Consider the following 12,959-nt stretch of genomic DNA (forward strand, 5'->3'; position numbering starts at 1 on the left):
CAATTCGGGTTGAGAATTTTCAACCCAAGCCCAATCCTAATTGTAAAAAAATTGCCCAAGCCCATAAAAAATCGGGCTGGTCTCAGGTTGGGTTCAGATTTTCCAACCCAAGTTGTACCCCTAGTTAACGTTAGTATTGAATTGTACAGAGTATTTTATTTATTATTATTATTTTTTTTTACAGTATATATATATATATATATATATTTTGGCTAACCAGCGATGTGTTTGGCGTGTCCCACACACCAACACGTTTTGTTTGGAATCATTTAGAAAAAAAAAAACTGAGATAAACTTTGGTTTCATTTGGTTAGACGGAAATAAGCAAGAAAATAAAAGACATAAAAAGAAAAATTATGTCTTTTATTCATTTGGTTATAATGAAAATTTATTTAAGAAAATTGTAGGAATTATTAGTTTATTATTTTAGATAAATTATATGGATCTTCTCTATGGTTTGTCATAATTATAATAAACTTCCCCTGTAGGTTGGGAATATACTCGAACTTCCCTAAAAATTAAAATATCCTACACAGGCCTCCCTTAAGGTCAACCCAAATCCATTTAACTCATGTCATATTGGCGGAGCATGTCAAACTTTGCCACCCCTAATAAATACCCAGTAGAATTAAAATAAAATAAAAAAATCCTGAACTAACAAATTTTATCAAGTTATCCCAATCATGTAACCAACTCATTAAATGAATTGTAAAATCTCAAATTTGACCTTACTATTTAATATTAAATTAAAAGATATAATTATTATTTAAAATTACAAAAATACCTCTGTCTTCTCCCCAAGGACTTTGAAAGTCAAATTTTATTTAATAGCTTTTAATTAATATTTTTGTAAGCACTGTATTTTTATAATTTTAAAATAATAATTATAATATTTAATTTAATATTAAATAGTTGGCAAAATTTTTACATTTCACAACTCATTTAACGGACGAGTTTGAGTTAACTTGATAAATTTGGTAGTTCAAGTAAATTTTTTAATTTTATTGAGGATTTTATGCACAATTTTAAAAGTAAAATGTATACTTTTAATGTAGGCTTTGTTTGGAACAGTAGGATTTAAAAAAGGAATTGGATTTGATGGGAAAAAGTCTATGTAAGAAATCCAGGGGAAAATAAAGGAATTTGAAAGGATTTGTTAATAACTATTGAAGTTACAAAAATAATTCTTCATTTTTTTTCTTATAAAATTTTCTTCTAACAAATTTCAATTTATTCAATCTTATTTTAATTACAATTCAATTCCTTTTTCAATTCTATTTCCAAATTCTAAAACTTTTTCGTTCCAAACAAAGCTAGACGTAGAAAACAAGAAAAGGCCAAAAATAAAATAAAATAAAAATTTACCATACTAATTTTAGCCAAGTCTAAAAAAAAAAAAAAATTTATTAACAATGAAGTCCAAGTCAATTTAATCATACTAAAATAAAGGCACAAACCAAATAAGTCCGAGCACCGGCCCTGACCCAAGGCGGTCGCAAGGGCCTCAAAATTTATACGTCCATGGATGATGGGCCACCAGAAAATAATAATAATAATAATAATAATAATAATAATAATAAATTAGGACAAATCATTTCAGCCTCCCCAATCGCCTCCATCTCTGTTCTCGTACTCAACTCTGAACCTGCCCCCCCTCTCTCTCTCTCTCTCCAACTACAAACTACAAAATCTACAAGAATCAGAAGTTCAAAATCCATATATTTCAGTTTATCTATCTGTTGCAAGAATCAAAAGTTGAAAACCCATATTGGCATATCATTTCAGATTGTTCAAAAAATCAAAACCCATATCTTTCAGTTTCCATCGCCCGCTGTTCCAATTCGGGTTCGCCGTTCGCAAGCTTTAGCCGCTGTCTCTCAACTCTCAAGCTTGCCCCCCTCTCTCTGCAACTGCTAACTTGTATGTATGGGTTTTGTTTTAAATGTTTTTTTCTAAATCAACTAATCAAGGTCTGTAATTCTTGTTTTGCAAACTAAATCGTATTTAGTGAAATTTTTTATGGTCTTTTTGTATAAAATTTTTTATTTTATTTTATGAATTTTAGTTATAAATATTTGTGAAGATAATGACTGAAACAGGATTTCCCTTTACAGGATTTGAAAGACTAATTTGGGTTGAACTTGAGTCTTGAACAAGCTGAAAGCCCTTATCGTGGATTATAAATTTTACAATTACAGCATCTTTTAGAGTGCTTTCATCACTTCAGACTCTGAGTATAAAGCACAACAAATTGGATCAATTGATATTCTTCAATTATTCTATATATATATATATATACAATTGGGTGCCCATATTAATTAACAGATTTATGCTTTATGTGGTTAACATCCAATTTATTATTAGCATGAAAAAATCTGGGCATAATAAATTGGATGTTAATAATAAATTGGATGTTAACCACATAAAGCATAAATCTGTTAATTAATATGGGCACCCAATTGTATATGAAACAATGTACAATATAAAGTAACAAAATATGTTAATATATAAGCAACAAAATTACTTAATATAGGGTAAAGCTCTAAAGTTACTTCTTGAAAATTAAAATACTTACAAAAAGCATTCTTTTGAGTGAATTCCATAGTGTTGGAAGGGGCTTGCCATGAACTACCTCACACTCTGCTTCCACTAGTAGATTCTCAAATAGGATTAGTAAATTGGTCAAAAGAAGAGAGAGGGTACTGAGTGGTGAATTGTTCAGAAATAAATTGGTAAATTTTTTTTATTAATTACCCAAATTGGATTTTTTATGCCTTAATCAATCAATTGTCTAAAGAAACATTGTTAATTAACTAAAATTGAATTAAACAGTAGTTGATTTTGGTTGATATATTTTGATTTAGCCCACCCAATTGAGAAATCTTGGATCCGCCCTTGAATTTAGACTCGTTGGAGAGAGATATAGATGCTGCAGTGTTCGATTACTTGTTCAAGTTGATGATCAGGGACTCTTGTGTCTGCAAGAGCAGCCTCCTTATTGATCACTGCATTCCCGAATGATTGTTTTGATTGACACTTGTTGTTACCAACCATTTATGACAGTTTACATTCCGCAATGTCCTTATAATTTTATGGGGTAGGTTGAGAGAGAGAGAGAGATGTTGTATTTAGATGCACCCAAACATGGAATAAGTGTGCATAAACGTATATAATTTGTGTGCGCTCGTGTGTGTATATATATATATAGAAGGCTTTTAAGGGCATTTTGGTCACTCAAAAATGGTACGTAGTTTTGGGTTTTCATGTAAATTAATGACACCTAACGGCCACTTTATATTGGATATATAACGGAGGGGGTTCAATGTGCACGCATTCCTCAAATCATGTGGGGTTATATTCACATACTAAATAGGAGGGGTGTTTAGTGCTCAAGTTTTGTATAGCAGGGATGCACTTTACTCTCTGTATATGTACACACACTGTTTTGCACGTGTATAGGGTTTCATGTTATTTGAACTTGTTAAGATATGTGTGTCAGGCGAAATCGGGGTGAGAAAAAAAAAAGAACGAGTTGAAGAATTATTCTGATTATATCTTATTTAACTCGTAACTCATCGTAGGACAGAATGCCTCTCTTTCCCTTTGGAGTACAAGAGACAGAGAGTTATTTTGAACTGGTTTTTTGCTAATATCTTGTCACTTTAGTGTATGATTTGTCTGATTTTTGTAATTCTGCAGCTTTATATGAATCAATGATTGTATCTTCAAATCTAATGGAGAAAAGGTTGTGTGTCACTTCTACATATTCCTTACAAAAGGTAAATTCTTCTCTAGATGATTTAAAGCTGGGCCGTTTTTTTTAATAATTTTTTTCCTCTTGGGAGTGTGTGTTTGTGAATATATCGTTTTGTTTCAATCTGTTTATTTATTTATTTATGTTTTGCTGGATTGAATTACTCACACACATCCTCACTAGGGATTGAACCCTCAACCTCCCATTTGGGAGGCTATACCATTCAAGCCAAGGCTTTCATGGTATTTATCTATTTATATATTTTTGTTATTTCATTTTGGTTCTAAATTCATGCATTATATTGTTGATCATCAACATGTTTGAACAATGTAAATACTACTGGAACAATGGCACATGTAGATCCAATCACAAACAATAAATAATCACGCACAACTACAAGATTTATTGTGGTTCAAATCTGGCTTACGTCCACCGATGATAAAAGTTGTAACCACAGTTATGTAGAGAAATTAATACAATAGAGATCAATATCCAACACTGCAACCTTGTACACAACTCCCACTCTAGGGTATGGAGTCTGATACCCGAGCCTTTCACACGTACCACTCCACGAGACCCCCTGCTCACCATTGGTGTTCTTCACTAGTTCACTGTACCAACCATTAACCACATCTTCACGGTCCGTGTGAGGTAGAGGATTTGAGGCCCTCACATGCCCAACTGCTCTCTCGTGAGCTCACATTTCTCGTTGTACACCCAAATCCTTAGAGCCCAAGAGTTATCGAACAATAAATTTCCTAACAAATTCCAAAAGGAAGTTGGATATATTATTATTCATTTACACTAGTTCATAATCATTAAGTGTTTTTTTCTCCTTTTTAAGTAAATGGTTTCATTAATTAAAATCAAAAAGTACATCAAGCACAAGAGCATACCTCCAAAAAATATAGAAAGGGTATAACCCAAGACTAAACAGAGAACTGAAAGGGAAAATAATAGAGAATGATGTATAGAATACAAAGAAATGCATCTAGCCAACACATCTAAACAAAACCACTTAAACTTGAAAGAACAAAAGAAAATAAACGCTCTCAAGGCAACAAAAGAAAGTTTAGTGGGCATATTAAGATACTGCTATGTAATTAGGCCCCGAAGCACATACCAAATCCAACCAAGAACTCAGCTGCCAGAAGCAATACAAAGCAAACTGCAGGAAGAGCAAAGTAATAAGACTGCTGCAACATAGATCAAAAGCCCAGCACAAAGCCAGAATCACCCCCATTCTAGCAGAAATAACCTTATGCCACCATAAAGCATGACAAAAGCAAAGCATCTCATCCTTACCATTCTCTGTTTGTTTGGCAACTTGTCTTGAATAGTCAACCACACCATGAAGGATTGCTTTAGAATTGCTTTACCAAACCAAATAAGATCAAACCAGACAACCTTACTATTCTTAGGTCTGATCCTACCCCAGACTGACACGATGGAAAAAGCACCATTAGTGGACATCCAAACAAGCTGATCAAAAGAATTAGTGTTGGATAACATTGGCAATTTACTAGCCAAAGCATCAAAAGAGTCAAAACCACTATTTGAATTAACTGGCCAATTCCGAATATATTCTCTCCCAAATTCAAGGCAATAGGGTCAGCAAGAAGCCAATATTGATACCATAAAGAAGTATGCTCACCATTCCCAATTTTGTACATAAAGTCCATTCTAAAATAGCTTCTAAGGTTCAACAACTTCATCCATGTCCATGAACAATCCTGAGGAGTGTTTATAGCCCAAAAGTTCTTCCTTTTATTTTTATGTTTTCAATTTAGATTTAGCCCATTGCATCCACAGAGACTTCAGGTTCAGTCTGCAGTAAATCCCATGTATGCTTAGCCATAGCAGCTCTGTTCCAAGAAACTTAATATTTGACCTTATCCCAGGCTACTTTAGCATGCCCTCTACTAAGATCCACACCATTCCAAAGAAAGTTCAAAATCATTGATTTGCTTGATGACTGTTTTTGGAAGGATGAACACAGAAGACCAATACACTTGAATAGAAAATAGGACAGCATTAAGTAGTTGCAATCTTCCAGCAAATGAGAGATACCTGCTGCACTAAAACTTATCTCTTAGGCAATTTTGTCCACTAACCCCAAACAATCTTCAGACTTGAGCTTTGTAGACAGCAATGGAACCCCAAGATACCTCACTGGAAGCACCCCCCATCCTGAAAGTTTGCGATTGACATGTCTTTAATGCTTCATTCTCTCTCTCTCTCTCTCTCTCTCTCTCTCTCTCTCTCTCTCTCTCTGTATATATATATATATATATATTGAATTTGCATGTTTTTTATAAATTGTTATCTATTGTCAATCTTCAATATGTTTGAACAAAATACATACCAAAAAAGATTCGAAGATATTAATTTTCATTTATATTTATATATTTTTATAACACTGTTTCTTTATTATTATCGTCATGGTAATTCGCCATTTGTTTACTATAATTAACTTGATAAATGGACTATTATATGTAGGACCGGATTAGTGGATTGCCAGATGAAATACTTGTGACTATATTGTCCTGCTTGGCAATGAAAGAAGCAGCAAGAACAAAAGAAAATAAACGCTCTCAAGGCAACAAAAGAAGTTTAGGCCCCGAAGCACATACCAAATCCAACCAAGAACTCAGCTGCCAGAAGCAATACAAAGCAAACTGCAGGAAGAGCAAAATAATAAGACTGCTGCAACATAGATCAAAAGCCCAGCACAAAGCCAGAATCACCCCCATTCTAGCAGAAATAACCTTATGCCACCATAAAGCATGACAAAAGCAAAGCATCTCATCCTTACCATTCTCTGTTTGTTTAGCAACTTGTCTTGAATAGTCAACCACACCATGAAGGATTGCTTTAGAATTGCTTTACCAAACCAAATAAGATCAAACCAGACAACCTTACTATTCTTAGGTCTGATCCTACCCCAGGCTGACACGATGGAAAAAGCACCATTAGTGGACATCCAAACAAGCTGATCAAAAGAATTAGTGTTGGATAAACTTGGCAATTTACTAGCCAAAGCATCAAAAGATTCAAAACCACTATTTGAATTAACTAGCCAATTCCAAATATATTCTCTCCTAAATTCAAGGCAATAGGGTCAGCAAGAAGCCAATATTGATACCATAAAGAAGTATGCTCACCATTCCCAATTTTGTACATAAAGTCCATTCTAAAATAGCTTCTAAGGTTCAACAACTTCATCCATGTCCATGAACAATCCTGAGGAGTGTTTATAGCCCAAAAGTTCTTCCTTTTATTTTTATGTTTTCAATTTAGATTTAGCCCATTGCATCCACAGAGACTTCAGGTTCAGTCTGCAGTAAATCCCATGTATGCTTAGCCATAGCAGCTCTGTTCCAAGAAACTTAATATTTGACCTTATCCCAGGCTACTTTAGCATGCCCTCTACTAAGATCCACACCATTCCAAAGAAAGCTCAAAATCATTGATTTGCTTGATGACTGTTTTTGGAAGGATGAACACAGAAGACCAATACACTTGAATAGAAAATAGGACAGCATTAAGTAGTTGCAATCTTCCAGCAAATGAGAGATACCTGCTGCACTAAAACTTATCTCTTAGGCAATTTTGTCCACTAACCCCAAACAATCTTCAGACTTGAGCTTTGTAGACAGCAATGGAACCCCAAGATACCTTACTGGAAGCACCCCCCATCCTGAAAGTTTGCGATTGACATGTCTTTAATGCTTCATTCTCTCTCTCTCTCTCTCTCTCTCTGTATATATATATATATATATATATATATTGAATTTGCATGTTTTTTATAAATTGTTATCTATTGTCAATCTTCAATATGTTTGAACAAAATACATACCAAAAAAGATTCGAAGATATTAATTTTCATTTATATTTATATATTTTTATAACACTGTTTCTTTATTATTATCGTCATGGTAATTCGCCATTTGTTTACTATAATTAGCTTGATAAATGGACTATTATATGTAGGACCGGATTAGTGGATTGCCAGATGAAATACTTGTGACTATATTGTCCTGCTTGACAATGAAAGAAGCAGCAAGAACAAGTATCCTTTCGCACAGGTGGGAAATCTGTGGAAATTTTTCAGTGGTAGTCTGGACTTTGTTATCCCAAAGAAATCAGTGGGCTTGCAACAAAGTAAAGTATCAAGTATAATGGAAAGGTTTGAGTACATAAATTGGGTGAACCAAGTCTTGAATTCACATCGTGGGCAAACTTTAGATGAACTCAAAATTTGTTTTGATTCTGATAAACATTGTGGATGGATCATTGATAGATGGATAAACTTTGCAATAGAGAAGAGAGTTAGAATGCTTGAGTTGGACTTGTCAAGAGAGTACACGGATTCTCAGTTAAGTCAGTTACATTATAATTACGCTTTTCCTTTTTGGTTGTTGGACTTGCCTCTTGGTTTTTCAAGCTTTGATACCCTTACTTCCCTCTGCTTAACACATGTCAATATAACTGGAGAAGGTGTTGCATACTTCTTATCGAGTTGCCCATTGCTTGAGCATTTATCCGTGCGGCACTCAATATCTTTAGTTAATGCAAAAGTTGCTGGTACTTCACTCAAATTGAAATACTTGGAAATTGCCTCCTGTATCAATTTAAAAGATATTTAGATTTCAGCTATAAATCTCGTGTCATTTAAATACTTTGGGTCAGAGATAAGCATGCCTTTTAAGAAGTTCCCTTGCTTGCTGAGGTATCTATCCAGGGACATTATTGTGATATTTTAGTTTCTGAATATAACAAGCTTCCATTCTATCGATCTCCCTCAACTAGAAAAGCTTATATTGGAGCTGAATTCTGTGGTTAGTACGCTTCACTTTTTCCGTGTTTATTTATTTTCATTTATTATTAGTGGTTGCTAATCACTGAATTTTTGTTCTTACTGGTAGGCTATTGGGGGAAACATATTAAAAGGGGAATTTTTTCCTAAATTTAGTAATCTAAAGGAATTGGAAATAAACGTTCGGGCTTACAATGACCGAAGCATCCTTTTCCTCATTTCTTTGATAAATGCATCTCCTTGCTTGTTCAGTTTTGTGTTGAAGGTGAGTTTCCGCATCTTAAACAGCTTGCATCTTAAAACTTTACTATATTGTTTATTTTGTTGAGTTATGAAAATGGCACTTTGGTCAAACTAAATTGTCATATGCAGCCACTCTAGCTTCCATTAATTTAAGGAAAAGTGATGGTGTAAGTTTATTATCTTTGCTGAAATTATGGTTAAAAGAAAAGAGAAAAAATGGAGACATTATATGGGAATTTTGTGTGAGGGAGAAAAACTAAACTCGCCTCACTCCAATATCTTTTCTATATATAAATACACAAGAGTATAGATTTAATGGAAAAACTAAAATACCCCTGCGGGGTAAACTTACAAGTGTGCTCTAATATAGTTATTCTAACACTCCCCCTCAAGCTGGAGAATATATATCATATCCCAGCTTGTAACAAATAGCCTTCAATCAATTATCACCGAGAGCCTTAGTGAACAAATCATCCAATTGATCTTCAGACTTTATAAATGGAGTAGAAATGTTTCCACTCAATATTTTGTCACAAATGAAGTGGCAGTCAACTTCAATATGCTTAGTCCTTTCGTGGAACACTTGGTCAGAGGCAATATGGATAGCTGCTCGATTATCACAAAACAACAGAAGAGGAGTTTGAACTCTCAAATCAAGTTCTTCTAGGAAATGTTGTAGCCACGTCAACTCACTAGACATATGAGTCATCGCCCTATACTCAACTTCAACACTAGACCGTGCTACAACTGTTTGCTTCTTATTATTCCACGTAACTAGATTACCTCTTAAGAAGGTGCAATATCCTGTAGTGGATCTTCTGTCTGAGGGTGAACCAGCCCAAATATAAAACCATCCACCTTAAGGTGACCATTGGATTTATACAACCACCCTAGACCTAGAGCTCCCTTGAGATAATGGATAATCTGATAACAATATTCCAATGTGGCACCCTAGGAGCTCCCATGAACTGATTCACCATACTAACACATACGAGATATCAGGCCAAGTAATCGTGAGATAAATCAGTTTTCCAACTAATCGTCGATATCTGCCAGGGTTGTCAAATAAATCACCATCATCAGCAGTTTTGTTGTATTTGGATCCATAGGAACATCAACTGCGACCACTCCACCTAATAGTCATGTTTCTTCTAATAAGTCAAGCACATACTTTTTTATGGACAAACTTATACCTTTCTTTGATCTAGCAACTTCAATTCCCAAAAAAATATCTGAGTTCTACCCAAGCCTTTGGTACGAAACTGATGCGGTAGAAACTCCTTCAACTTAACAATGCCCGCAAAGTCCTCACCTGTTATAACAATGTCATCTACATACACTACAAAGAAAATGAAACCTGCTAATGATCTGTCTGGCATGTGCAAAGAGTGAAGACCAAATTTTAATGTTGCCTTAATTTTTTTTTTTCCCAAATCAGGCTCTTGGTGATTGTTTCAAACCATAAAGAGCCTTCTTTAACCGACAAACACTATGTCGATACTCCCCCTGAGCAACATAAACAGGTGGTTGCTCCATGAAAACTTCTTCAGCTAAGTCGCCATGTAAGAACACATTCTTGACATCCAACATAAACAAGGGCCAATTATTCATTTATTTTTTTCTGCTTCAATTGTTGATTCTCAAGCAGAATTGTGCATGCCAGCCCTGTTTCAGCTGTTGCCCTTTTGCTTCAGCTGTTACTCTCTGTCCATCATGTTCTTAAAAGTGGTAGGTAGGTAGGTTTTGAACCATTGTTACCTCGTTATAGATGTTATTAGATTCTCTATCTCTCTTCCTCTTTCTCTTCTAAATAAGTGTTTAGGTTGTGTGACTTTGAGCAGAATAAAATTTTCACATGCTGTAGTCTCGTTGCTTGTCATACTAGTTGACCGTGTGTTCCAATATAGTCTCTAAAACACATGGAAGGCTTGTGTATGTCCAATTTGATCGAGTGAATCCAATTCTTTTATTGTGATGTTGGAACTACATTTTCGTTTTTGATCATGAGAATCAGCCTACGGCCACCATGATAAGATATAGATGAGGTCATTTTGCGAATTCCTTAGTTCTCCCCACATTTTTACAACTGGAGTTCAGGTGGGAAGAAAATCTTTTTTGAGCTATGTTGGCCAGACACGAGCATCCTTAGTTTTCATGAACATCCAAATGCCACATTAATTAGTTGCAGATTGTTGCTTCTATCATCTTTTATTTGATGACTTCTTCTTTCCTTGTGACAGTTTGAATTCAGAGGTCGTGCACCTTCATGCTTAAAGGTACTATAAGCTGCTTTTAGATTCTGCTAGACTTAAAATGTTTTTATATTGTCAGTCATCTTCTTGTCTGTAGCAAAAATTGATTTGATCACATTGTTTGTGTGGCAGTCCCATTGGGAATTGCAGAAAAAGCGCAGCCGGGTGAGACAGGTTACAGAATATGAGCATCAATGCCTGAAGGTGGTGGAATTTATAGGTTGGGTTGGCCTCACACCTGATTTTGAGCTTGCAATGTGCCTACTTGAGAGCGTTGTTTCACTTGAAAAGATGATTATTGATACTCGCAATCCAAGTTTTCGAAAAACTTGGGATTTTCGAGAGCAGGAGACAACAAATATTGGTAGGGAAGCCGCTATAGAGCGGGCCAGGCAGCTGGAAGCAAAACGACCTCCGCATGCTGAATTAGTTATACTTTGAGAGTAACATATTGGAAAATTATACTACACTTTTTCAACATGGGACATGTAAGCAAAAAGTTGATATGGGACATGTAAGCAAAAGGTTGAAAAAAGTTTATAAGCATTATTTTTTTTTTTTTTTTATTGGAAACAAGAACTCCCCTAGGCAGGCCCCACCCCAAGTTACAAACTAGTGCCACGCGCACCAGCCCCACAACACGAGCAGCAGTCAAATCAATCGAGAGGAATAGATGGTTTGGGAAGAGTCGAATATCGGCCATTTCAAACCTGCCTCCAACCTCTAACCATCACAGCTATGCCCCTGGGGCAGTTTATACGCATTTTTTATCTGAAAAGCACATACACTTTTACCAAGTGACTGTATCCATATCAAACATCCATACATTCGTGTACATGTCCATAATTGAAAATTGATACTTTCGTGTACATGTCCATAATTGAAAATTAAATTTTATTATTTTAAACACATACAGCCGTCTTATATACATAAAATAAGGTAGTCATGTTCGGTAATCTTAAAAGTAATAACACATTTTAACGTTTTTATTTTTTATTATTATTATTATTTTTTGAAAAAAAAAAAAAAAAAAAAACTGAGATATAAAAATCAATACAATCATGGCATAATGTAAGTCACATAATGCGGGAGTGAGAACGCGAGAGCGTCAAAGTTTAAAATTAGGTGAGAGCAGGAGCGCTATGAAAGTGTGTGTATATTAATTATTTTTATGTTTATATATTTATTTTATGTGAAATATGATTATACTAATTTTAAAAATATTTTTTTGTTGCTATTGTATTTCAAATATATTGTTATGGACTGAATATTAATGTGTGTGTGTGTTTTTAGAAAAGTTAGACAATTTTATAAATAGGTGGATAAATTTATATTGGGCCATTGGCAGAATGCATTTAGAACAAAACAAGGCCAACAATAGAGGCCTAAAACAAGGGCCCAAACGGCCTAAGAAAACATCATCTATATGCACATGCGTATAGCTGTATAGCACCAAACAAGTTACAAGCCACTCAATCTCAACAGAGGCTAGGGCACTAGCGGGATATATCAAACTTGGCATGTGACAAGCCACGGTCAGAAGAGGAGAAATCAATCTGGTGGTCTAGGTGGAGGCCAATGATTCTCTACCATTCCCCAATATTAAGCCTGCAATCATTCTTCTTCTTCTTCATCCTCTCTCCAGATGCAAAAAGCTTCATCTACTTCTCCATATGCGAACTTAAAATCCGAATTCGCGAATTTCAAATCTGAATTCGCGAATTACAAAACTTGATTTCACGAATTGCAACCGAATCCGCTCCCAAAGCGGTTGATTCGCGTTCGGAGCTCCGGAGCGGCACCTGTACAACGAATCGTGTGACCTAGGGCATAACTTTATTTTCTAAATCATCTCATAGCAACTCTTATATAGAGATGAGAAATGAATTAA

At 34.9% G+C, this 12,959-nt stretch overlaps 1 protein-coding gene across 3 annotated transcripts; it reads left to right on the top strand.

Moving 5' to 3' along the window:
- Window positions 1-3,357: 3,357 nt before the first annotated feature.
- On the top strand, window positions 3,358-11,626 carry LOC132294931 (uncharacterized). Of its 3 annotated transcripts, none has more exons than XR_009478244.1 (5): window positions 3,358-3,779; window positions 6,254-8,595; window positions 8,683-8,838; window positions 11,057-11,092; window positions 11,201-11,626. XR_009478244.1 is itself a non-coding variant. In XM_059792962.1 (4 exons), exons 1-4 carry the CDS (start codon window positions 3,489-3,491, stop codon window positions 11,507-11,509), a joined length of 447 nt encoding a protein of 148 aa, XP_059648945.1. In that variant the 5' UTR covers window positions 3,358-3,488; the 3' UTR covers window positions 11,510-11,626. The 3 variants fall into 3 exon arrangements, 1 of the variants encoding a protein (XP_059648945.1); XR_009478245.1 differs by having other exon boundaries at window positions 8,499-8,595; XM_059792962.1 differs by lacking the exons at window positions 6,254-8,595; window positions 8,683-8,838 and having other exon boundaries at window positions 3,358-3,510; window positions 3,700-3,779.
- The last annotated feature ends 1,333 nt before the right edge of the window (window positions 11,627-12,959 follow it).

Source organism: Cornus florida, unplaced genomic scaffold (assembly GCF_030987335.1).
Source record: "Cornus florida cultivar Cherokee Brave unplaced genomic scaffold, ASM3098733v1 CherokeeBrave_3.0.0_Hap2_Chr02, whole genome shotgun sequence".
In the NCBI taxonomy this organism is placed as follows: domain Eukaryota; kingdom Viridiplantae; phylum Streptophyta; class Magnoliopsida; order Cornales; family Cornaceae; genus Cornus; species Cornus florida.